Source organism: Brachyhypopomus gauderio, unplaced genomic scaffold (assembly GCF_052324685.1).
Source record: "Brachyhypopomus gauderio isolate BG-103 unplaced genomic scaffold, BGAUD_0.2 sc34, whole genome shotgun sequence".
In the NCBI taxonomy this organism is placed as follows: Eukaryota; Metazoa; Chordata; class Actinopteri; order Gymnotiformes; family Hypopomidae; genus Brachyhypopomus; species Brachyhypopomus gauderio.
The window spans coordinates 3,187,501-3,213,657 of NW_027506866.1; the positions used below are offsets into that span (position 1 = coordinate 3,187,501).

A 26,157-nucleotide genomic window follows, 5' to 3' on the forward strand; every position below is an offset into this window, starting at 1 on the left:
TGGAAGTTTAATGCCATTTGTTGAAAGTTTAATGCCATTTGTTGAACGTTTAATGCCCCTCACTGGAATCAAAGGTTAGCAGGCAACTGTAGGTGATGTTTGAGCCCTCAGGTCCACCTGCTTCTTACACTGGGACTCATTCTTGGTACTAGTCAGGACCTGACTAGAGACTAAGACTAGTCAGGACCTGACTAGAGAGTAAGACTAGGAATCTGACTGCAAACGTTACTAGACAGTATTGGTATATTATTAATGCATTGTGATTTCTATGAGAACATTTTCTTCTGATGATTGCTGATAAATTCTTTGGATACTGGTTACAGTTTTACTACAGCCCACTTGTAATTGATAAAGACTAAGTACTGGTCTCAAGCAGTTAGCTTTTGAAGTAGCTTCCACAATCACCAATTTCATGGCTCTCGTAATGTCACTAGCATGTGTGACATTTACACAGCAGGGTGAAATGTAGGCTGCATTCATTAAGACCTGAGGTGAGAAAGGCTTAAGGGATTGACACCGTCCCCTCTTGGCACAGACGCACCCTGACACTGCTGCTAATTAAGCCAGGAACAGCACCTCCACTGGTGATGGGGTAAAGCAGGTACCCTTGGGAGTGTAGAAATAAAATAAATATACTAGCTTAGGGTAGGAACTCCCAGCACAGATTCTTTATCTCCCTGCTGAAAATACCCAATTAAACTCATCAGTTAATTACCAGGAGTGTTAGAGCAGGGAATTCTGTGTTGGATTTAACTGTTGGGTTCCCCTGGTTCAGAGAGATGTCTGGTGATTTTTGATGCACTGATGTGTAATTAGTGAACTCTAATCAGAGGCATAATGGCTACGCAGATGCAGCTAGAATTGAAATTGAGTGAACAAAACATTAGAACAAGTATTTGCATTGTTACCAATGCAACTGGAAGAATACCAATTTTTGCAAGGTTTTTGGACCACTAAAATATTTTAAAAATTGCATAATCTAAAGGAAATTACAAATGACATACACAGCCACTTGTTTCTGACCACAAAAGATTTCTCATTCTTTTGATTTAACATTCATCAGATAAACACAAAATAAATTTTAACCAAAATTAAGAACAAGCATCTGATGCCATAACCACACTTAAGTACACTTAACCATACTTAAGCTTAACCACACTTAAGCAAATAATTCCCCTTAAAGTAAATACGTCTCCAAATGAGTCTCCTAGTAGAATGGAATTGAAAGGTTAAAGCAGAATGAATATCCCACTCTCCTACTGTTCTTTTAGCTGGTTCCTTAAAGAAGAAAGGTGTACCCATTTTGAAAGGATGTAATAATACAAAGATCAAAGGAGTGCAAAGATGCTGAGAATTGCAGCAATAACTGTGTATGTCAGATCTCAGTGTAGATTACACCACCATCATTAGAGTTCCCCAAAGGTAAGGATGGGCTGTCACTTCCAAATCTTAAACATTATATTCACACATGACAACAGACCATAACTTAAAATGATGTGAGGAAGATTATTGTATGACATGTAAACTCATTGATAATATCGATAAAATGTTCTTACTCAGCACCTTATTGTTACTGTGAAACACAGAAATGATCAAACTCAATAGCCATTCATAAACTAGATACTTGGTTAGACTAATTAAATGGCACAAGTTAGTAAAGCACTTAAAACTCATAAATGTATTTGCTTATGATGAAAAATTAAAACCAAGCCTAACAGACAATGGGAAAAAACCTGGAGTCACAGTACTATGTACAATTGTCAAGAATGGAAATATGACTTTCTAGGAATTAAGAAAGAATAATGGTCTGGGAGATATTTAGATATTTATTTAGACATTTTCATAACTGACCTACAAGGCAAGCAAAGGTTCAGTGCCAACTGCCAAATGTATTGTGCAAATAATTAAACAATGAACCTCTAGTCTCTCGTCAATTACCCAAGACTTTAAGTTTGAGGTTTAAAGTGTGCCACTAATGAATTTAGACAATGTGGTCATGCAGAGGCATATCTGCTAGATGTATTGAGTTAGAGATTTCAAGCATGCATGTCCTACTGGTTGGCAACTAGGGCTTGGTTTGTACAATCAAATGTACTACTTTTGGTTAAAACTTAATTTCTCATTTAATTTGCCCTAGTAATGATAATTTGATCACCCCTGTTTATGATGACAACTTCACTGGTCTATTCTGACCAACCTATGTTCTGTTTAATAAACACTCACCATGTGAACAGTGAAGAGGTCCTGGCGATTCAGCATAGGAAGGAAATATGACCATGCTGTGTTCTTGGTCTTCTTGGCGTAATCGAAGAAAATGTTGACCCTCTGATGATTCTCCTGTTAAAAATTAATGTGCAGTTTTCTTGAATTCATATGGGAAATGTGTTAGGTCAAAATATTTTCAAGGTTCCATGTAAATGTCATAAGGTCATAACAACCTAATAGCAGCCATAGTGGCCCAGTGTCAATTAAAATGTTAATTTAATTGCATACATGTTAAGATGTTCCTCACTTGTGCAAAGACATTATTGTATAAACTATTAATATATGCTCAGTGTCACCAGTTCCATATAATAACAACCAGAGCTACGGTCTACGTGGGGACTGTAAAGGGTCTAATCTGTACTGCCCGAACCAAAGATCAGACCATTCAGCTATACCTGATGGGTCTTTCAGTGCTTCTAGGAGAGTGATGACTTGGCCACAGATGCTCTTGCCCCGGTCTCTGCCGATCTAATACGTGTCTGCCAACCATGTTTCCTCAGCTCAGACGCCAAGTTGGCATATTTCATCATCATTCTTTCAAAGGCTTCCTCAATTACATCCTCAAATGGAGTCATTAGCACAATAAAGTAAGCTATTTGCTCACCCTCTGAATACAACACCATGACCAACCAGCATAGTTACTGCAATGCACACACATGGATATACATTCTTTGCTTTTTTGTTACTTGTATTGCTGTTCGCTGTTTAACATGTACAGTGTTGGTATTGTGGTGTCTGTTGCTGACCACAGGAGGATGGGCCCCCCTCCAGGGAGCTTTTCCTTGCCACTGTCACTTTTGGCTCACTGGGGGCCTGAACTTGCATGTAAAGTTGTTTTATGCACCTGATTATGTTTCCACATATAAAGTATGTGGGACATTTACAGCATGATAAAATGTGCCTCAAAGCACCAACTCCAGCATAAGGGTTACAGCCCATGTGTCTGTGCACTGACTAATGTTCTGACCACAGGTGGTTGAAAAGATAAATCTGATGCGACCTGGACCCGCTGTCCTTAAGTCAGCCTATCTTTCACTTTTCACCATCTTTAGCCACCATGTCTGTTTTACTTATGCAGCACTTGAATCCTCAATAACCTGCTCTCCCATTTGGTATTTGCTCTACACGCCAGTGCTGTGGAGTTCTGGGAGCTGGACAACCTCTCGTGGGCTTTTACGTCTGGAGCTGCAGCATTTACTGCCTCACCTTTACAACTCAGCTCAGTTATCTTGGGGTTTGCCTGAGCACATTTCAATCCCGATATGCTGTCAGCAGTTCTAGCACTTAATCTGTAACTTAATTTAACCTGTAAGATAAATCTGGAAGTTGTACTTGTGACAGATGTCTCAAATGAAAAGTCCTTGAAAGAAAACCTCAGGTTTCCAAGCCTTATTAACATTCAATATTTTGCATATAAATACATGGTATTGTTCAAACATAATTCAGTTGTGAGATGAAACACACTCTACTTTATGTCATTGTCTGTGCCTAGTCCGTATTTACAATCTGAGTTACTTCACTACAAACCTAACTGAAGACCTCTACATTAAGTAGGAGTGTCAGAGAAGCTGGGATGGTAAATACTGGGCTTTGGTCCAGAAGGAGTTTTAATTCCAGACCATCTGCACACTTTAAAGTCTGAGAGGACAGCATCATTCATCATTCATCATTTACAGTGGGCTGTACATCAAAATGCCATCTGGTGTTTGTCGAAGATGCAACAATTGTAATTAACTTTTGACTAGTTTTTTGGTATAGGAAAAGACAACAGCAGCACAACGCTCAGTTAAGAGCTGCATACAAATTTAGCATAATTTAAAGACTGATGTTATGTTCAGAGACCAATGGAGAGCTCTAAGCTTTAGCTTTTGCTAAATGTATTAAACGAACATTTTCAACTAACTTATAAAGGAATAACTGAATAAACCATTCCGTGATTCATAGGTAGCACAGAGTTTGTGGAAGTGCAGCTTATGTGAAACATCTGATTTGTAGTTTTCAAATGAGCCAGGTTATGCTCCTCAGACAGGGCCCCCCCACATAGAGACAGCCATGTCTGAAATACACTTACTACAGATTCTCTGAAACATCCAGGCCACAAGGTGTCAGTAATTATACTGTTCAATAATGTGAAGAAGAATCACTGGAAAAATTACTTTAAGAGTCAATGCTAAAAATAATATTCCAAGATTCCAATAATTACTTACATAAACACTATATGTATGCTAATGTATGTAGCAAACCAAGAAAGGATACAGTAACAAAGTACTATTTTCTAAACTATTTTCTTATAAATGGTCTTGCATGGGCCATTTAAAATACAACCAAGTCATTTTTGCAAGCAAACCTATGAATAATAAACAAGAAGAAACAATATACTGTACATCATGTCAAATCAAAAGAAAAAGACTAAAACAATCAAAAACTGAAATTAATAAAACTGGGAAATGTTGATAGCCTTTGCATAAGGCTGTACAAACTTTGATCCAAGCAATAGTAACATATAATGATGTTCCATGTGTCTCTAGGAAGTCACACCAAAGATTTGACCCAAAGTTTTGTGGTGTAATCAGATTATAATGGAATTGTTTTCCAGTTGCAACCACTGGCTCTCTGATCAAGGCTGATAAGATGATGAATGTTGCACAATAGAGATATAATGATATACAAACTTCATGGTTCAGTTCACACCACAGTATGGACCCAACAGGTCAGTTCACACCACAGTATGGACCCAACAGGTCAGTTCACACCACAGTATGGACCCAACGGTTCGGTTCACACCACAGTATGGACCCAACGGTTCGGTTCACACCACAGTATGAATCAGTCTACTACATACTACTACAGCCTACTACATACTATGACATACTACTACAGCCTACCACATACTACTACAGCCTACCACGCAGTGTTAATTTTGACAGCAATTTTTGATTTAGTTTTAGTCTTAGTCTTTTGACTAAAATGTCATTTATTTTTAGTCATAATTTAGTCATTGATTTGTTTTTAGTCTTAGTCTAGTTTTAGTCAACTAATATCAAAAGAATTTAGTTTACTAAAATATAAATGGTGTAATAGTCATTATATACACTTGCACAAAATGAAACATTTATTAACCAGTTACAGAATATTATTGTTTGTATGTGCAATATATACAAAAACTAATTTCCAAACAACTTTATTGACCTGAACTTATAGTTATTGAGCATAACAATAACAAAACATTGATGACCAGTAGGTCCGCTCTACCTGAAAACATATGGAGTTTATGAACAATGCATATTACATTCTATCTCAAACTGGGTGCCGTAAAAACATCAATGCCATAGCCCGCAGATGTCGTTTCATTTGTCATATTTTTCCCCGACATCATCGTCCCACATGGTTTACACACCGTCTTCTTTTTCCAAAGGAGAAATGTGTCCATATATCGCCTCTTATCTTTCTCCCTGCTGACATTGTCGAGTTAACTTCGAGTTGAATTTCATGAGTGGCCACAGTTCACAGGCTGGTTTGGTCCTAACGGGTTCTGAGCGATGTGAAGACGCTAGTTCTGATTGGATGGTTACCCGGTTTGTCCCGCCTCTCCATGTACGCTAAAGTAGTTATGGTTGGATCTCTTCTTTAACTTATCCTTACCTTTCACTAAACTAAATCAGGTCTGATTGGATGTCGTCGCTGGCCAATATTTTCATCTAGTTTTTATTCGTTGACGAAAATGTCCATTAATTTCGTCATCGTTTTTGTCCCTTCGTATAGTTTTATTTAGTTATCGTCTCGTTTTCGTCATGAAAAAAAGGTTCGTTGACGAAAACTATGACAAAAAATTATTCGAAATTAACACTGCTACCACGTACTACTACAGCCTACCATATACTACTCAGCCTACTACATACTGCTACAGCCTACCACATACTGCTACAGCCTACCACATACTACTACAGCCTACCACATACTACTACAGCCTACCACATACTACTACAGCCTACCACATACTGCTACACAGGCATGAAAATGGGTCGGGGGTTAAAAAGGTGAGAAGACTATTATCCATAATAGTAAAAAAAGTACAAATACCAAAATTAACCAAAATGAAAGCAATTAAAGCAATACTGAAAAGTGGCCACCCTATATACAACCAGCTTTGTCCACTCACACATCACATGCATCTTGTGCTGTCCATATTTTATTAAGAAGTGAACAATAATAATTGAACCATTGAACATAGAGATACTAAACATAATACATGTCAGACATGACATTCAGACACTGTCAGAGTCAGAGATAAAAAAAACATTTTAACTTGGAGGGGTGCGAGTAAGAAGAGTAGTCCATTGGAACGCAGAGTGCGGATTAGTTTACTTCACTTTAGACCCGTGGGGACGCTAGAGAACGATCCAGGAGGAGCGAGTAACTAGTAGGTACTATTGTGAATGTAGCAAAACGGTGACAGAAGCTACAGCAGCGACTAAAAATAATAGCAACATAATAGCAACAGCTTAGTAGCTTTCACACAGCAAGCCTTTCGTGACACGCTCTTCCCTGTCTTTTCTCATGATAATATCGCGCTAAAAACATTGACCTGTCTTGTCAATGGATGGAGCCAGATTCGTAAATGCGAGAAGCCGTTTTCGCCATTCCAGATGGCTCAGTCAAAACCATTACATCTTAATGAACCAATAAATACATAAGTGGTGAAAATAAGTGTAAAAAATACCAGGGTTCACGTGTTTTTATTTTCTAACATGGGCTAAAGCACAGGGTAGACACAAATGACAAGAGTTTACAACTTTATCTTCAACCTTTTCGGCCCTGGTGCGAATGTTCTCCTCACACGTCCCTGGATTCACCAGTTACAACTACAGACACACTAGAAAAAATCTTGTTTCTTATTTTGTGTCACCGTTAACTACACGGGGGTTGACGCGAACTTAATAGGCCCATCTACCTATTTATCACAAGAGCTTGTGTAGATCTGACAGTTCAGATCTGACAGATCTGACCGCAAAATATGTAAACGATTGAAACCATTAATAACCCAATTAAAACCACTGGGAAATGTACGATCTGGTAAATGTAGTGGTAAATATCCGATCTGGTAAATGTAGTGGTAAATGTACGCTTTGGTAAATGTAGTGGTAAATGTACGATGTGGTAAATGTAGTGGTAAATGTAAGATGTGGTAAATGTAGTGGTAAATGTACGATATGGTAAATGTAGTGGTAAATGTACGATCTGGTAAATGTAGTGGTAAATGTACAATGTGGTAAATGTATGATCTGGTAAATGTAGTGGTAAATGTACGATCTGGTAAATGTAGTGGTAAATGTACGATCTGGTAAATGTAGTGGTAAATGTACGATCTGGTAAATGTAGTGGTAAATGTATGATCTGGTAAATGTAGTGGTAAATGTAGTGGTAAATGTACAATGTGGTAAATGTAGTGGTAATTGTACGATCCGGTAAATGTAGTGGTAAATGTACGATCTGGTAAATGTAGTGGTAAATGTACGATCTGGTAAATGTAGTAAATGTACGATCTGGTAAATGTAGTAAATGTACGATCTGGTAAATGTAGTGGTAAACGTAGGATCTGGTAAATGTAGTGGTAAATGTACGCTCTTCTGCCTTGTCCCGGTGTAGACAGCACGTTCGTATGATTGAACCCAATTTGGCCTCTATGATGGATCTGGGCGGAAATTGCTGGCCACTGTGTCATTGAAATTGCCGATTTCGGAAGTGCTCTGTTTGCTGTTATATAAAATATCTCCCGACCCCCCCCCAAAAAAAAAACTCCTCGGATCTACACGATTCGTGTAGGTCACCCTTTTCAACTTCAAAACGGCGAATTTGACCGAAAGGTGACAGATTTTCATGCCTGGCTACATACTACAGCCTACCACATACTGCTACAGCCTACTACATACTGCTACAGCCTACCACATACTACTACAGCCTACTACATACTACTACAGCCTACCACCAGTGTTGGGAATGTTACTTTAAAACAGTGGTTCCCAAACTTTTTCTGCCGTGCCCCCCTTTAGTAGATGAGAATATTTTTTATGAATATAACATTGAATGTAAAATAAATAATACCAAAGAACCTGAAACTTACAAAAACAATAGGTTCACAACTTTGGTCAAACATGAAAAAAATAAACTGCAAGAAACCTTTGAAATGGTTCAAGAATTCTAAATATCATTTAAAATAAATAAGGAGATGAAATAAGAGAAACAGCAATACCTATGCGGCTAGTTTGCTAGCGTTGACATCACGCAGAGCACAAAGCATGTAACGGCCAGAAATATGTGTACTGTCTCTTTAAGGGAGCGAGTTGAGCGCGCGTATGGAATATTGTTGTTATTTAGCTTTCTGCCGTAGAAAACCACTGCTCTTTATTTTATCTTTATTTTATTTCTGTAAGTAACGCATTCAATGAGCTTTGGACAACTCACCAGTTCATGTATGAACAGTCATACATGGGTGAATTCTTAATTATTTCAATCATAATAATAATGCACTGGTTACTGTGCGTTCACACCGAAAGCGACGAGAGCGACACGGCGACCGGAAGTCATTCATTTTCAATGAGAGTGAGCGACACCCAGCGACGCGAAGTGAGCGATTCGAGCGACGCGAGCTTGAGCTTGAGCTTGGCCCAACTTTATGCAAATGAGCAGTGACGCGCGGCGGCGACTACCAATCAGAAAGTATGTTTGCACCCTCCTCCGAAACCGCACCTCTGACTTTGGTTCCTACTGATTATTTGTTCCGATTGCAAAATGGAGGAGAGATTAATAGTGGCTGTCTCTGGATGTCCTGCACTTTACGATGTTTATTTTTGGAGGGAATACTGTTCATTTGTTAAAAAACATCTGCAATAAATTAGCGTATATCCTATTATTGGTTATGATTTTTTTTATTCCTGTTTGATCTTCGGGTCTGGGGTAAAAAGTAAAAAAAATACATAAACATTTTAGGTTTATATACTATATGTGTTTTATACACACACTATGTTTTATACACGCACTCCTTTATAATCGTGTGTCCTGTAATCAATAAGATTAAAATAAATACTGCGTCCTGCTTTAAAAACGTGATTTGCATATCTGTCACGTGCTGCATGCAGGCATGATGTTGGACACGCCCCCACGCGACGTGATGCTGGCGACTCGGCGACGGAGAGCGATTTTATCGCTTTCGGTGTGAACGCACAGTTAGTGTCCCAGTAGGAGTCCACTGTTGCAGATATAGACACCTCAAAGATGCCCTCTGTTTATTGTCCTGGATTACCTTTCTTGAAGGTAGATTTAGGATGACCCTTTTCACCAGTCTTCCAGCCATCAGTAACTACCAACTACCAGTAACTATTTGCTGATTAATATCGATATAATACTAGTTTTAACATGTTGCTTCTGTACATAGTCAGGAAACAGCTCAAATACATTTTTAATAACACTAAACCCTGAATTGGATCGAATCGGATCGAATCGATTAAATCGGATTAAATCAAAATAAATCGATTCTTAATCTTCAGAATCGGAATCGGATCGATTCTTGGAATTTGAATCGATACCCAGCCCTAATGAACAGTCATCTTCATTCTGTCACGCAACACTGCCATGACACCCAACCCATAAAAATCAAAACATGGCAGACACTAAGGTGGAGAGAGAGAGAGCGCATGCGCGTATATTTTCATATAAATATACTAGAATGCAACAGCTCACCTTTATTATTACTTTATTTATTACTTTATTACTATTGCTTTAAAATGAGCAAATCCACTAACCAAAGTTAGATGATTATTTGGTTAGTTAAAAATTACATTTTACTCTTACTTTAGGGGTGCTTGAGCACCTATAAAAAGGGACTAGATATCCCTGTTCTGAATAACTCACAAATAAAGGTCATTGTGTATTTTTCCAATAATGAAATATGTGTTTTATGTACATGCAGTAAATAAGCCCTGCAAACTTATGTTTCATCTTGTATGCAGAGTTTGTAAGACTTCATACACTCGAGGGCAAAATTCATTAACGTTGAATTTCAGTGTTGGATAAAACTGAATTGATCACAAAATACTTTAAATATTAACTTAGCTACTCAGTTATTTTGTAGGCTACTGGAACTTAGCCATGTAGTGGTAAATGTGTGCTAGGTTATTCTTAGGTGTCTAATAATGCCAAGTAGGTGTTTTGTACTAATATTAAACTTCTATTACAAAATGAAAGATAACTGTCTGTTCTGAAAGACTTCTCAGCATTTCTCCTTCACATTCACTCTGATAAACTTGGATATTTTGGAACTTGAAAAGAAGCGCTAATCCTTGGCGTTGGAAAATAAATAGGCAGAGTATTATACATTTGTGTGACCCTGTTGTATGGTTTGCTTTTGTCGCATACTGGATATTGTCCTGCATACTACTACGAGCACAAGTATGCAGTATGCACTATGTAGTAGTCCATTTCGAACATAGCATAAGATATGCTTAGCTATTTCTAGAACCAGATGTGGTTCATACAAAAGTACCAAGGTACATACTCACTAATTGCTTAAAACTTTTGTTTTTTCTGTTTCTACACTTTAATGGTTTATGATTGTGTTCTCTCTGTTTTTTTGGTCTATTCTACAAAAAAAGATGATCTGATTACAAGTGAATATCACCAGTCAAAACCCCAAGGTTAGTCCAGTTATGTACATTAAAATGGTACATATACAATAAATATATTTATATATAAACTGCTTCAACCCATGAACCTTTCATATTCCAATAATATGTGGTGTGCATGCACGTATTATACCTGTAGAGTATCATCAATCAGGGTTAAGATGTACTGAACCGTTTGTTCCTTTGATATATGGGCCATGAGGTTGAGGAAGGTCTTTGCACACTGTAACAAAACATTCATATCAACTTGGAAAACACAACAATTTATTTCTAAAGCAAAAATTTAGAATCAAAATATAAACAATAGTTAATTATAGTGTGTATCCAGTTAATATACAGAGCATATTGGCATTCATATTAATCAATAAATGTAAATGAATTAAACAAAGCAAAGATACAATCATAACCGACCTGATGTCCTTCTTTTGTTAGAATTGCCTGCTTCTGGTCAGAATTGGCTATCTCAAACTTCTTAATAAACTCACAGTCTTCTCCAGATATCATCTGCCCCCTGAAAGAAATAAGGCAAAGAAATCCCTTAGTTAGTAATTAGTTATTAGAGACACTTGATGGTTACATTACCACATAAATCAGTCAATACATGGAAATGAATATGCAGACAACATTTCTGTAATATGTACAAGCAAAAGATATGTTATCATAGATAATGTGCCTCAAGTGAGTCTTCTGAAATGGCATTCGTTTCATTTAAAACTATGTGCGCCCTAAGTTAGCTACTGAGTTAAATTAGACAGACATTCTAAAATTAAGTCTACATGACGCCTCTGTGAATTTGCTCTGCAGATACATGCTTCGCACAACAAACAAGCAATTAAATCATGAAATGATCTTTGTCAGTGTCTGATGTAAAATTTGGACAAATGGTATGTTCCACAAGTAGGTAATAGTTAATTTCACAATGATTTTAAGTTAGGCTACACTACCGCAAAAGTGTAATAAACAAAGAGACTAGCCTACTTAGAAAAAAACTCCATAATTCTTTATTAAGATGTGTGTGTGTAAAATATTCCAATCTGGCTTAAAAAATAAAACCTACATAGAATGTCACACACACAAGTCACAAGATCTTGACGTAAGAAACTATCTTTGCAGTCTGCATTGTTCCTCTTTTAGTGAAATGCTATAGACGTACAACGAAATGTATTCTTCAGGATTAAGCCTCATTTAAAATTAAGAGATAACCCAAGCATTAGCAATGGAATAATAAAAGAAATCACAGAGCGATGTTATTTCACGTGGAGTGTGTGTTCATACACCACTCACTGGAGGTAGGACTGCCAGTTGACCTTGTTGGCACGGACCTCTGCGGCCTTGGCTGCGATGATATTTGTAGGGACAGCAGCATCAACTGCGCCTCGGATGTCCATTCTGAAATATCTTCTGAGTATTCAACTGGGGAAATGGACATAGAATAAAAACATGAGCAGAGAGAACAGAGACTTCAATAATCCAGCGCTCTTAAACCATAGGTCAGTTAACGACTGTCCTAGATGTAAACAGATGTAAACTAACCACACGTTTAATTAAAACTGCGCATCTTAAGATTGAGTTAGCTTGATGACTTATTAGCTAGATAGCTAGCTATGATACATATACACATATACATACACATATACATACACATATACACATATACATACACATATATAAATATGTCTGGACTACACGCTGTCAACATTCAGTACTAGAGAATAAATATTAGCGTCGCCAGGCTGCTAGCTGGTGTGCTAGCTGCTCCTTCACCTACCTGCTAATATATATATGATGTTATTTATATGACATGATATATATATATATGATATGATATATATATATATATATATATGATATGATACATATATATATGATGCTAATACACTAGCGCTACTTCACCTACCTGCTAATACACAAGAAGTCACGACGGCAACGAGTCACGCGACCGATATCACGTGGTGCTGTCACGTGTAAGAGAGGACAACTTAACCCTTTCTTGGGAAAGCAGGGTCGTTTTACTAGCCTACACAAATGAAAATATATGGAGTATTTACATGCTTTGAGTGACAATGTTATGATCAGTAATATACTGAGACTAGGTAATTATTCAGGATTACCTGTCTTTTAAAATTGTGAGCTGTAAAATTGGGATTTTCTAAAGACCGGTGCACCTGCTGAAGAGAGAATTGTAGGTCAGAAAGACAACCCATTGTATGGTAGAAAGACAACATGCTTGTGTTTATACACATGTAAACCACGTGCAGACACACAAACCCACACCCATGTCCTGTCTTAATCTTCCCATGCACTAAACCACAGTGGGACAGGGCTTAGGGTAACCTAATCCCCCCCCCCCCCCCCCCCCCCCCCCCCCCCCTCCATTATGGACTGACTGTGCTTACATGGTAATGCTGTCTTGCTTTTTTACCTTAACAAGGACAGTATGTGATATGTAGGATGGATAGACTCTGTAGATTAAATTCTCATAGGTTAAAGACTGACATCCAACAACCTGCAGTGATGCTGGAGGAAGACTGCCATATAACAGTATTGTCATAACACTGGAGGTCTGTGGGGTGCCTTACTCACTACACTCTCTTCTTTATGTGTGGGGAACTACAGCCACTGCTCCTGGCCTGTGGCCATTGTGAGGGACACCTACCACCAGCAACTTGTGAAAATGACACTGAGCATGATGGAGAAGAAAGGTCTCTTCAGGCCATATCTCTTCAGGTAAGACTACGCAAACATTTTGGTTACAACAATGTGGCAGAAACTGATTTGATTAACTAGTTTGCCAATATCAGCATTACAAATAACAAAAATAACAACATTTTGATTGATTTGAATACAAGGGTTTTGTTTTCAGTAATGAACCAAAAACTGAGATATGATTTAGCAGTTTTACTAGTGCAATAATACAAATAACAAATATAAAATAACATGGTTTGGTTGAGCTAAGGAAAACTATTAAAGAAAGTGGTAATCCATCATAATATCATTGATGTCTGCTTCACTGTTACACCCATAAAGGACATCCGCTCTCTCTAAATGACTGTCTAGTCCAACCACTTTTAAGGCTTTCTTTCACATTCTAGTATGTAATTAGGCTCTGATGTGTATGTGTGTGTGTGCACATACATATTTGTGTGTATGAGTGTATGCATGCTTTGTGTGTGTGTGTGTGTGTGTGTGTGTGTGTGTGTGTGTGTGTGTGTGTGTGTGTGTGTGTGTGTGTGTGTGTGTGTGTGTGTGTAAATGTACTTTTTTATTACACTGCAATATGGTGGTACTGACTGCTAGTACATTGATTCACTGTCACAGAAGAGGGTGTGGCAGCATCCTGAGCTGTATTCTGTGAATCAGGGTAAAAGGTTGTACAGCTATGATGCACACAGGGACTCTACAGAATGTCACCTTACCAACAACATGACGACTTTTCAAGTGAAACAAACCTCTACTAGGGTGGATCCAAGTATTCTTCATTTGTTATTTATTAGATGTGTAGGTGGCCTTATTTGTTTCTTCCCAATCCCCCTATTTATAGAACCCCCTGCCATCTGAAGACATGATTAAGCCTACTTGACTGGTTGCATAATTAATTGAGTGGAGTGTGTTCAAAGCAGTTTCTGTGTGTTAAAATAGCTCAACACACAAGCAAGCTCATTATACCGAATGTTATGCATTAACATTTGTACTGATACATTTATATTTATATATTATATTTATACTGGGGATTATTATTATTATTCATATTAAGGAACCACATACAAATGATAAGGACCTTACTGAGAAATTTATTTCCCATTACACTGACATTTCTGAAGGTCTAGTGGTAAAACTGGTAGACCTCAGATTCTTCCCATATCATGTTTAGCCTTTACATACATTTCATATAAACCATTGATCATTCATAGTAGCGTACTCATACTGGCATTCAACCTTACTAAAACATCTGTATTGTTATCCTTTTTAGTAGAACAGCTGTGAACACCTTTTTTAGTAAACTCTGGAGCAGGAGACAGTAAACAGTTTATTGGCACCTTTTAATTAGGTTACCTCACTGTGACCACCTGGAGATTTTTATGATATCAGAAGCACACAATAAAGTGTGAATAACTGTTTACTGCCACTCACTTTAGTCTATTTATAACATATTCAGAAGTGAGGCATAAAAAACTTTATTACTAACTTGGTGAGAACAACTGGGTCATAAGGCAGAGCGACATAGAGAGACATGGTCCATTTGCCCTAAGTAAATGCACTACCTGTGTTATTTCAGGACTGTAGCCTCTTCCCAAAGTGTCCTTATAATTAGGAATATATTGAGATATGAGATGATTCTCCCAAGAAAAGCTTTAATTTTGAGGTGTCCAGCCCAGTTGCAGTTGTTTCAGCAGGAAAATCGCAAAAACGTGCTAAGTGATCATGTGCTAAACAATTATCAATCAATCAATCAATCAAAGTTTATTTGTATAGCGCTTTTAACAACTCAAGTTGTCGCAAAGCAGCTTTACAGGGTTTACAAGGTTAACAATACTATGGGTCCAGAACCCTACAGATTTTTTACAGATTACAGATTTTATTTGGGCATTTTTGACTCTGTTCCATTCTGAAACTTTTGAATGTGCCTTTGTTCCCTGCAGTAAGCTTTAGGGTGCAATTATCACAAAAGGTCAAGAAGAACACGTTGTAGCGAAAGCTTATCTTATATTACCTTAAGAGGCCACAGCAAGACAGATCTTCCACCTTAAGAGGCCACAGCAAGACAGATCTTCCACCTTAACAGGTTACAGCAAGACAGATCTTCCACCTTAAGAGGCCACAGCAAGACAGATCTTCCACCTTAAGAGGCCACAGCAAGACAGATCTTCCACCTTAAGAGTGCATGTTTAGAAGGAGACAAAGCAACTGGAAAATATGGTCACTCAAATTCATCAGAAAAGGAGGGCTAAAAATAAAAAAATATATAAATGGAGTTACTTAGATTTAAGCCAAATGAATGAATAATGATTTAAGAGACTAGGCCTGAATGCCCTAGTAGCAGCCAACAAAAAAAGGAAAATATTTGAACGATCTAAATATTGTCCTTTATTTACTTTGCATAAAAGCTTTATAATAAGCAATGTCATAGGCATTTATTTTTACCATGACGGTATATAATAGGTGTGTAAGATGCAATAAAGCATCTATAAGTGAAAGTGGAAGGTTACTGTGATATTTTACCATGACGGTATATAATAGGTGTGTAAGATGCAATAAAGCATCTATAAGTGAAAGTGGAAGGTTACTGTGATATTTTCTGGTGGTACTGCTCTCCATGGTGCTGATTTGTAGAATCCACACATTTCCCTTTGTATCATGGGTAATGACTATTAAAATCTTTTATTAGGACAAAAAAGCAAACATTATATATATATATATATATATATATATATATATATATATATATATATATATATATATATATATATATATATATATATAATTTATAATTTATATCTATATATATAAATATATATAGCCCCACAGTGCCATCTACAGTTACGTATACACACACACACACACACACACACACACACACACACATATATATATATATATATATATATATATATATATATATATATATATATATATATATATATATATATATATATATATATATATTTATATATATATATATATATATATATATATATATATTTATATATATATGTGTGTGTGTGTGGTGTGTGTGTATATATATTTGCATACATTATCATGTTTGCGAGATAGATAGATAGATAGATAGATAGATAGATAGATAGATAGATAGATAGATAGATAGATAGATAGATAGATAGATAGATAGATAGATGTGTAATTTACATTCTACGCTGTATCTCTCAAATATTTTTTCACGTCTTCTTTAATATTGGCTAATCGCGTTATTACGAGAGACGACCAGCAGGTGTCAGTGCTGCACCATGACTGAATACAGCAGAGCTCATTTGCAATCATAACTACAATCACCCTTCTAGACTGTACCACACCTGACTGTAGCATCAAAAGGAATTTCGTATTCTTATTCTTGTAGGTTTTAAATCAACTAATAGAATTGTATGCTTTTATATTATCTTGACAATAACACATAGAAAATACATCTATATCTGTCTCAAAATTCCTGTGGAGATCTTGGAATGGGGATGTTCTGTTAGTTGTAGTCAGGGCCGGAGTGGGACACTTTTTCAGCCCGGGAGTTTCATGTCCAAATCCGGCCCAAAATTATTTTTCCCTCCCAATCGGCCCAAACTAGAGACTGACATGGCCCATCGGGAATCCTCCCGAATCTCCCGATTAGCCACTCCGGCTCTGGTTGTAGTTCGTATAAGTGATTATAGGGAGAACAGGAACACTGTGCGGTTTCAGTATCCTGCACAAACCTTATATTTTAAATTAACATGAATATAACATGAAAATACTGACAACAGATTTTTTAAATAACCGTGATTTGACTTGAATTTTGAGTAATGCGGTTGTCGATGTCTTTTTTCTACGATGACCCTAAAGATGCCTTAAGGGAGAAAATGAAAACAAGAAAATATAGAGTCATCGTCTGTCCAGGGAACCCCCACATCTTTGAGAGTGAGAGAGAGGGGGCGCTAGATGATGCTGCTGTATGTAGGCGAAAGCCTTTACATCTTAATCATAGTGATCCAACATGCAGCCGAAGCTGTGCTCCGAGACAGCTGTATCAACCAGGAAACAGAACACGGAACGTACGAATATAAAATAAGATCTCTACTCCACTTTATAATATATTCTCTGGTCACATGTCAACTTTATCCTTGGTCGAAAATTAAGCTAGTGTCTTGAACTGGTGCTCAAATATATTTGAGTCACTGTTTTAAATGAATGCGCGGTGAAATTAGGCGTCAGTGCATGTCTTCATGATCGGGTGCTCTATGGATCCCATCGGTAATGACTGTATAAACTTACAAAATAAGACGCCCGTTCAGTCTGCTGTGCGTATGGGAACAAAACGAGGTGCCTATCCAGCCCTGCGCAGGAAACAGGCCACTGAGATGCTCAGATGCGTCGTGTTTGGCAGGAACGCTGTGGCCATACATTTAAGTGCATAGTGAATTAGTGAGATCTGAAGGATTTAGGCTTCTACTACCACAACTGGCGAGAGAAACGCATGCGCATTACCAGAAAACAGCCGGTCTTTAAAAATCCTTATGCCAACGGATGTAATCAAGGCAAAGAATTATCTCTTATCTCTGGGCATACATGGTGAAATTGTAAGTATGGGCATCATAATATCGCTTTATATATACGAAATATCAACGTTAAGAGCATTTCTATTTTACTGTAAAAAGGGAATGTCATGTATGAGGGGCTAGGGTTCCTCTCACAGATATATGTGCTTGTCCTGGGCGACACAGCGAGATAGTAGCTGTGCTTCATGGTGGCACCTTCTTATGCTGGGATGTTTCATGCTGTTCTTTCATTTGATGTTTTACTTTCCAGTAGAAGAACTTGCGTTTTTACATATGCTAATGCATATCTCTGTTTAATCATCCGCAAGGGTATGGCTCAGGCGTCTAGCTAATATTAGTAGTTCTATTTTTTCCTGTTTCGCGTCGTTTAAAATAAAGCAAACCACACCAGGCTTTTCCCTCTCAACCAATCACAGCGACCGCATAGGCCAGTTTTAGGAGTATGAAAAGGAAAATCATGTACTGTACTCGTTTAACTGATAATTGATTGTTTTTATGAACGTAAATCATCACTCATTCATTCATCATCACTCATTCATTCCTTATGGACTGAATAACCGTGTTCGCGGATGAAGAGCTCCGACTGCGGTTACGTGCTGCGCCTCTGTCCTCCGCCTCCTCCTCCGCCTCCTCATCCGCCTTTCACCAAATATTCCAACATCTTTGACCAGTAGGCTATAGTTCCTCATGGAACTACCGGCAACTCTTTGGACTTCACACTAACAGATTTCTTACCACTTCATCAGACACTTACTCTTTATTTAAAGCCGATCTTTCATTCAGAAGGCAAATCAAAGTCCCCATGAGATTCATGAGAGGGTCCTGAAGTCAGCGTTGAAATCTGAAGAGAATTTATTAGACAATTTGAAGCATGACACTTGCTGGTTTACTGCCATATATAGTCATGCACTGCAATATTAATGTTTATGTGGATGTTAACTTATTAACAGTATTTATTTATGGTAAAAAAAATGAAAATGGTGCAGGGTTCAATAATGGACAGTAACTCTACAGCAACAGGATGACCCAGCACACTATCACAGATTCAATTTCTTCACATCTCAAGCATCAAAGCAGTGTGGATATATACTGTATGGATAGATACTGTATAGTAGGGGTCAGTTTGTCATTGCTCATTTCCCATGGTCATCTCACCTTCTAAAAGCGACATCACCACATTCAGACATTTGGACATCTTGTAGAAAACAGATACAGCTTAAACCTCACCCACATGCCCATAGTACAGTGTGCTCTACAATGCATTAGGATAACTTGATTTCATGTAATTATAATCCAGTTCCAGCTGAGTTATGTTAGTAGGTTTGTCCTGGGTGCTTTTCTATCTATTTATTGATTTAACCATTTTTTCACCTTCAGGTTTTGGCTTATATTGAGAAGCAGTTGCTACTAGAGACTAGGAGACATGGAGTAGGAAAAGTGAAGAAACGGCTTCCTTAAAAAAACAGATGAGGAGGAACTTGTGGAGGAGTGTGCTGTTAGAACTTGTGGGGGCGTGTGCTGTTAGAACTTGTGGAGGAGTGTGCTGTTAGAACTTGTGGGGGCGTGTGCTGTTAGAACTTGTGGGGGCGTGTGCTGTTAGAACTTGTGGGGGAGTGTGCTGTTAGAACTGTTAGAACTTGTGGGGGCGTGTGCTGTTAGAACTTGTGGGGGCGTGTGCTGTTAGAACTTGTGGGGGAGTGTGCTGTTAGAACTTGTGGGGGCGTGTGCTGTTAGAACTTGTGGGGGCGTGTGCTGTTAGAACTTGTGGGGGCGTGTGCTGTTAGAACTTGTGGGGGCGTGTGCTGTTAGAACTTGTGGGGGCGTGTGCTGTTAGAACTTGTGGGGGCGTGTGCTGTTAGAACTTGTGGGGGAGTGTGCTGTTAGAACTTGTGGAGGAGTGTGCTGTTAGAACTTGTGGGGGCGTGTGCTGTTAGAACAGCTTCATTTATGGTCCAGTTAAAACATGCCCGTGTTCAGAGCTTCACTCTCAATTACCGTCTCGTGGGTTGAAATTAATTTGTGTTGATCCTTTCATTCTCTAGAGACCAGTATGTGAATTAATGAAAGCTCACTGCTTGGCTGTGCCCATCTCTGTACTGGCATAGATATATTTGGTCAAAATGATGGTGTCCTTAGACATGCCCACCCTACCTGCTCTGTCTCCCGTGCCATTGTCATTGTGTAACGGGCGATTGAGTCCGCTTGCTAATCAGATCAGAACACGGCGGCGGTGGGATGTCTGAGTGGGCATGTCTCAGTGGGGTGTCTGAGTGGGCGTGTCTCAGTGGGGTGTCTGGGTGGGCGTGTCTCAGTGGGGTGTCTGGGTGGGCGTGTCTCAGTGGGGTGTTTGGGTGGGTGGGTGGGCGTGTCTCAGTGGGGTGTCTGGGTGGGCGTGTCTGGGTGGGCGTGTCTCAGTGGGGTGTCTGGGTGGGCGTGTCTCAGTGGGGTGTCTGGGTGGGCCATGTCTCAGTGGGGTGTCTGGGTGGGCGTGTCTCAGTGGGGTGTCTGGGTGGGCGTGTCTCAGTGGTGTCTCCTCCTCCTCAGCCCATGGGAACGGAGTGGATGGAGATGCGTAAGAGGCAGATGTCGGGCCAGCAGGAGTCGGTGGCGGGGGGGACGGCGGCATCACAGCCCGGCCAGGCCGGCCAGGCCCAGCGGGCCTCCAACGCCTGCTGCTTCTGCTGGTGCTGTTGCTGCAGCTGCTCATGGTACGAGCCCCATCCCTTCACACCAGCACCCCCGGCCCGCGGGCCGGCCCAGGCTTTAGCCTGACTCACTAGTAAGGTTATGAAGAGGTGAGTTGGGTTTCTTGTTCCTCTGGTGGGGTAGGAAATGCTCAAGCCGTAATCATGCATAACGCTCCTCAAAGCTTGTTTGTGTTACTTTGTGACTGGTAAAATGAATGTAGCACATGCTGTGACAATGTGTTACACTGTGACACATGATCATAGCATGTTACCGTGTCACTGGTAACATGACTGAAGCACACACTCCATGACCAGTGTAATCATCACACACACTGTAACATGTAGTGGGACAAGCAGGTTGACATGGCCAGCCTGTGTCCAGCCTGCTGCGAACACGCCACTCCAAATGTGCAGGTGCTGCTCTGGTGACAGTCTGACATACCTGAACAACAGTGTCTGACAATCACCCAGCAGTGAACTCAGACATGGGCAGAGATATGCCCAACTAGACATGTGAGCAGGTCTGATGATGTTTAACATTAGATGGTCTAATGAAAATTTGGACAGACACTTAAAGGCTTCCTGGTGTTGTGGGGCTGATGCCTGGGGCATCATGATGTGTTTTACTACCCTGCAGTCTCACCGGTAGGAATGAAGACAGCGAGGAGAGGAACCGCAGAACCTTGTGTGAGGTCACAGGCGAGGGGACGACTGACGGCGATGAGAGGTCAGTACTGTCACTCTTCTGTCATAAAGCTGATTAAGGCATCATTACAGTATGACTGATGTAAAATGATTTATTGATGCTTGAATATGTAGGGGTGGGGGTAGCTTATTATATTCAGCATACAGGAGACTTAATGTGTTAATGTATGCAGTAGGTTGGAACTTTAAGCAGTGGTACATATTCCACAAATGCTTACAAACTGGCAAAAAGTACTTTAGTATATTCTGTATGCAACTCATGTACAATTGCAAATATGTGGTGGATGGTGCCCATATCCAAGGAATTCAGTATGTGAAGCCATATATTCATAGAGAGAACAAATCATGTTGTGTCTGCATGTACAACCTATGAGAGCTTTCAGTAAGACCCCCCTCCCTCATATATGGCCAGCCTGAAGCCCACTGCAGAGGACATATGCATGTGGGGACAGTCCTTCGACAAACTGATGCGCTGTCCTGCCGGACGCGGTGCCTTCCGACAATTCTTGCGCACGGAGTTCAGTGAGGAGAACATGCTCTTCTGGCTGGCCTGCGAAGAGTTCCACAAGGAGACCAATAAGGGTGCCATAGAGGAGAAGGCACGGCTCATATATGAGGATTACATCTCCATCCTCTCGCCCAAAGAGGTGCGTGCATGTCCGTGTCCTGTGTCATCTCAGCACAGGCTGTAATCCCAGGCTCTCAGGCTGCCCTCCAGGGTGTGCATCGAATAACCTGGTTCTAAACCTGTTGGTTATACTGGCAGTAATGCTAACTTAGGTTGTGCCTTTTCCAGGTGAGCCTGGACTCGCGTGTTCGAGATGTTATAAACAGGAACATGCTGGAGCCCACATCCCACACGTTTGATGATGCCCAGCTCCAGATATACACATTAATGCAAAGAGACTCGTACCCACGCTTCATGAACTCCCCAGTCTACAAAAACCTACTCAAGAGCATCTCGGAGCAGTCTCCAGAATCGTAGACGTGTGAGATCCTGTTTGAATATCCCCCTCTGCATCTCTCTTCTCGTTGGGTAGAGTATATTGAGAAGGACCTCAGTGTGGTTCTCCCAGAGACTTACTGCATTAGAGATCTGGACCTGAAAAAAGACACTCAGGTCTCCAGGTCACTGGATTTAAAAAAATGTCTCAAATTTCCTGAGGGCTCAACTCTACAACAACTGCTACAGATCAACATAGCAAGGATTATCGGTGTGTTTTGATGTTTTTAAGAAAATCTATTTTATTTGTGTTTTTAATTTTTTCTTTCTTTTCTAATTATTGTTTTTAATTACCTTTTTTGTATTCAGTTTAAAAGATGTAATACCCATTGTGGGCTATTTACAGTATATACAGTAGATATATTTATGAATTTATATTTCTTGAATGATCTTTCTGTCTAATAATGTTTAATGAAAAGGGAATCATGGGTAATAGGGCATGATCAGTTCTGAAACTGCGTATGAGAATCAAAGCTCAAGTCAAGGCTACATCAGCTTTATTCACAGGAACCTGAAGGGTGCTGTAACGTTCCAGCTCTCACTGGCCACTGTAACGTTCCAGCTCACACTGGCCACTGTAACGTTCCAGCTCTCACTGGCCACTGTAACGTTCCAGCTCTCACTGGCCACTGTAACGTTCCAGCTCTCACTGGCCACTGTAACATTCCAGCTCTCACTGGCCACTGTAAATTTCCAGCTCACACTGGCTACTGTAACGTTCCAGCTCTCACTGGCCACTGTAACGTTCCAGCTCTCACTGGCCACTGTAACGTTCCAGCTCTCACTGGCCACTGGCCACGCCAGCTGCTTCCTTCACTACCTGCTCCCTGTCGTAATGACTTGGCATCTCCAACTAGCAAAGACATTCTGCCATTTTTTGTGAGGGTTTTTTCTTTATCAGTGCATAAACACAGAGCGAGGACCTTAAGTATTTCACAACCAAAATGGTAGAATAAAAAACTAAATGTAATTATTTTTTAATGAAATTTCTAGATCTTACATCTTAACCTGCCAAGTCTGGATCAAGAATTAAAGTCTTATTTACTTTACTAGAGCATTTTTACTGCTTTAAACAAGCACATTTATAAGTCTCATGAATATGGCTACATCATGTGCAGCGCAGCCTCTAAATACTAAATTAATGACTGCTTCTGTACTGCAGCATGCGGTGGATTAAGTGGTTAAAGCACAGAATCTCAACTTTACGGTTGTCTATATCATGCAGTGGATTAAGTGGTTAAAGCACAGAATCTCAACTTTACGGTTGTCTATATCATGCAGTGGATTAAGTGGTTAAAGCACAGAATCTCAACTTTACGGTTGTCTATATCATGCAGTGGATTAAGTGGTTAAAGCACAGAATCTCAACTTTACGGTTGTCTATATCATGCAGTGGATTAAGTGGTTAAAGCACAGAATCTCAACTTTACGGTTGTCTATATCGTGCAGTGGATTAAATGGTTAAAGCACAGAATCTCAACTTTACGGTTGTCTATATCATGCAGTGGATTAAGTGGTTAAAGCACAGAATCTCAACTTTACGGTTGTCTATATCAGGTGAGCCATATGGGAATTACAACTGTGTTTATACATGGTGCTGCATTCAGGAGAACTAAATCATTGTACACATTTCCACAATCTTGTACATTTAGCACCTGGCTGTCGAGACTCATAGAGGCATCAGCACATGCTGGACCTGCACAGCTATGGTGGTGTTTCCTGCATGTTTTAGGGGCTCTCTGCTCTGCCCTTTGGTTTTTGTTTCAGCAAGTATACCACATACTTAATAATATTCACATAATATAGTGAATTACAGGTTGATTGATTGACTTGGCTAGTCAAAACATTCTCTTTTTTTGCACTGAAAAACATGTTGTTTTAGAAGTTTATTTTGAGAACTTGATTCAGTCCGGTGTGACACTTTCTGGTAAATTTGAAGGCATGTTGGATCCATGTCGATACCTCTCACAAATACCTCCTGCTGCTACTATTGACATTCACATCAAATCGACCACAAATAGAGATCTGGCCACCATGTACCTGCATTCTGGATACTGTTCTTGGTTTTTTTAAAACAGCTTTTCCTCAGATGTGAAAGTAGATGTTCGTCACCACTGTAGTCTTCCATGGTCTTACATGTTGTAAGTTTTTGCCAGGATCACTAGTGTGTTATTTCTTTTTAACAACGTACCAATCTTTTGATTTTGAAACATGTTTTGACATTGCCTCTGATCTATTTATTCTGATATTACGTGACGGCATAGGTTATTTGTTTGAAATGTATTTATCTTCAAATTGAGAAATAGCAGGAAATGACACACAAAACCCTTTTGTTTGCTCACATACATGAAATAACGATGCCGTCACACACGGACTGCCAAGAGTTACTAATGCTACAAGTATTTATGATGCTTTAAACTGAGAGTAATGTGCTTAAGGACAGGAATTCCTTCATGGTTCACCTGATATAGGGGGCAATACCCTAGGAATTAAATGTCCACTTTGGAATCAATCATTCGATTTCAAATCCAGTGTGCTACAGTAAAGGAACAAATCCACAAATATTGTCACTGAGCAATTACTAATAGTATGAACAATGACAATGAGTCATATGTGAGAATAACAGCTAGCTTTGACCCATGTCCAAATATGTGTACAGTACAATGCTGAAGATCTCTTGTGCATATAGAAGTATTAAAATATTATAAGTAAAATTGTATTGAAAGGAATATAAAATTATACAATCTGTATACTAAAGTATTACTCTACAGTATCAAATATAGTTTAGGTTTAGACTACCTCTTTAACAGCACCCTCATTAGTGATTGAGCGGCACCAAAGTAGCCAAGTCCAATGAACCCGTGCTCTAACTAGCTTACACTGACTGGAGTTGCCAAGTTTTTCTCTTTCTTTAATATCATTTTAGTTCTGCAGATTACTTTGTTGCCTGACTTTCATGTCACTCAAAGACAAGATCCTCATTCGGGGAAGTGCCTTGACATTCAATTTTGAGACATCTTTTATGGCAATAGTTGAATCAAACTCTTGCCACAGAAATAGACTCTGGGCCTTTGATCAATTTATGAAACATTTAGCCCTGAAGTGACTTCTGAAATGAATCCTTGCACTTCATATGTTTTTTTGTTTTGTTGTTGTTTATATCAGTTTCTCCATCATTGAAGTCACAGATGAAGAAATAGGTTTGTGTCTTTCGACAGGGCGATTCATAGGGCTTGTTGATCTGATTTTAGATGAGCATCTGCCAGTATGTATCACATCATGATACTTCTATATGTCTTGGAGTAACTTAATATGTGCAATTTGAGCTGATGGATTTACTATATAGATCAACCTCAAATACAAACAAAGCCAATGGAGTGATACTGCCTATATATTTTTTTTTATCATTATATAAAGTACTCAGAAAGTGTTATTTTCCCATCAGTTTGCGATATACATTTATAAATTAATAATATGTGAATGTTTACAGTAAAGTTTTTTTGTTTTATTTAACTAAGAAAACATACCAATTGGTGGGCATTTGGATTCTTTAAGCTAAA

The 26,157-nt window shown here is 39.1% G+C and overlaps 2 protein-coding genes across 5 annotated transcripts in view; one reads left to right on the plus strand and one right to left on the minus strand.

The window, feature by feature from the left end:
* atp6v1h (ATPase H+ transporting V1 subunit H) overlaps positions 1–12,914 on the minus strand; it is a 44,321-nt gene extending 31,407 nt beyond the window's left edge. For 2 of the 3 annotated variants that reach the window (XM_076984732.1, XM_076984730.1), the window contains exons 1-5: positions 12,841–12,914; positions 12,228–12,356; positions 11,355–11,454; positions 11,077–11,166; positions 2,224–2,337 (exon numbers count right to left, since the gene is read on the minus strand). In XM_076984732.1, the coding sequence (XP_076840847.1) occupies positions 2,224–2,337; positions 11,077–11,166; positions 11,355–11,454; positions 12,228–12,331 (408 nt within the window). In that variant the 5' untranslated portion in view covers positions 12,332–12,356; positions 12,841–12,914. The other variant, XM_076984731.1, reaches the window with a different exon arrangement.
* Positions 12,915–17,639: 4,725 nt separating this feature from the next.
* Positions 17,640–26,157, plus strand: rgs20 (regulator of G protein signaling 20). Of its 2 annotated transcripts, none has more exons than XM_076984860.1 (5): positions 17,640–18,223; positions 20,747–20,910; positions 21,527–21,616; positions 22,007–22,241; positions 22,391–26,157. In XM_076984860.1, the coding sequence occupies exons 1-5, from the start codon at positions 18,161–18,163 to the stop codon at positions 22,577–22,579; spliced, it is 741 nt and encodes a 246-aa protein (XP_076840975.1). In that variant the 5' UTR covers positions 17,640–18,160; the 3' UTR covers positions 22,580–26,157. The 2 variants fall into 2 exon arrangements, with proteins under 2 accessions (XP_076840975.1, XP_076840976.1); XM_076984861.1 differs by having other exon boundaries at positions 21,539–21,616.

Bases quoted from the DNA above. Each gene is read 5' to 3' on its own strand.
- rgs20 (XM_076984860.1), top strand. From the start codon at position 18,161: ATGCCAACGGATGTAATCAAGGCAAAGAATTATCTCTTATCTCTGGGC. The intron at 20,911-21,526 runs GTACGAGCCCCA...ACTACCCTGCAG, and splicing joins TGTTGCTGCAGCTGCTCATG to TCTCACCGGTAGGAATGAAG. The intron at 21,617-22,006 runs GTCAGTACTGTC...ATATATGGCCAG, and splicing joins ACGACTGACGGCGATGAGAG to CCTGAAGCCCACTGCAGAGG.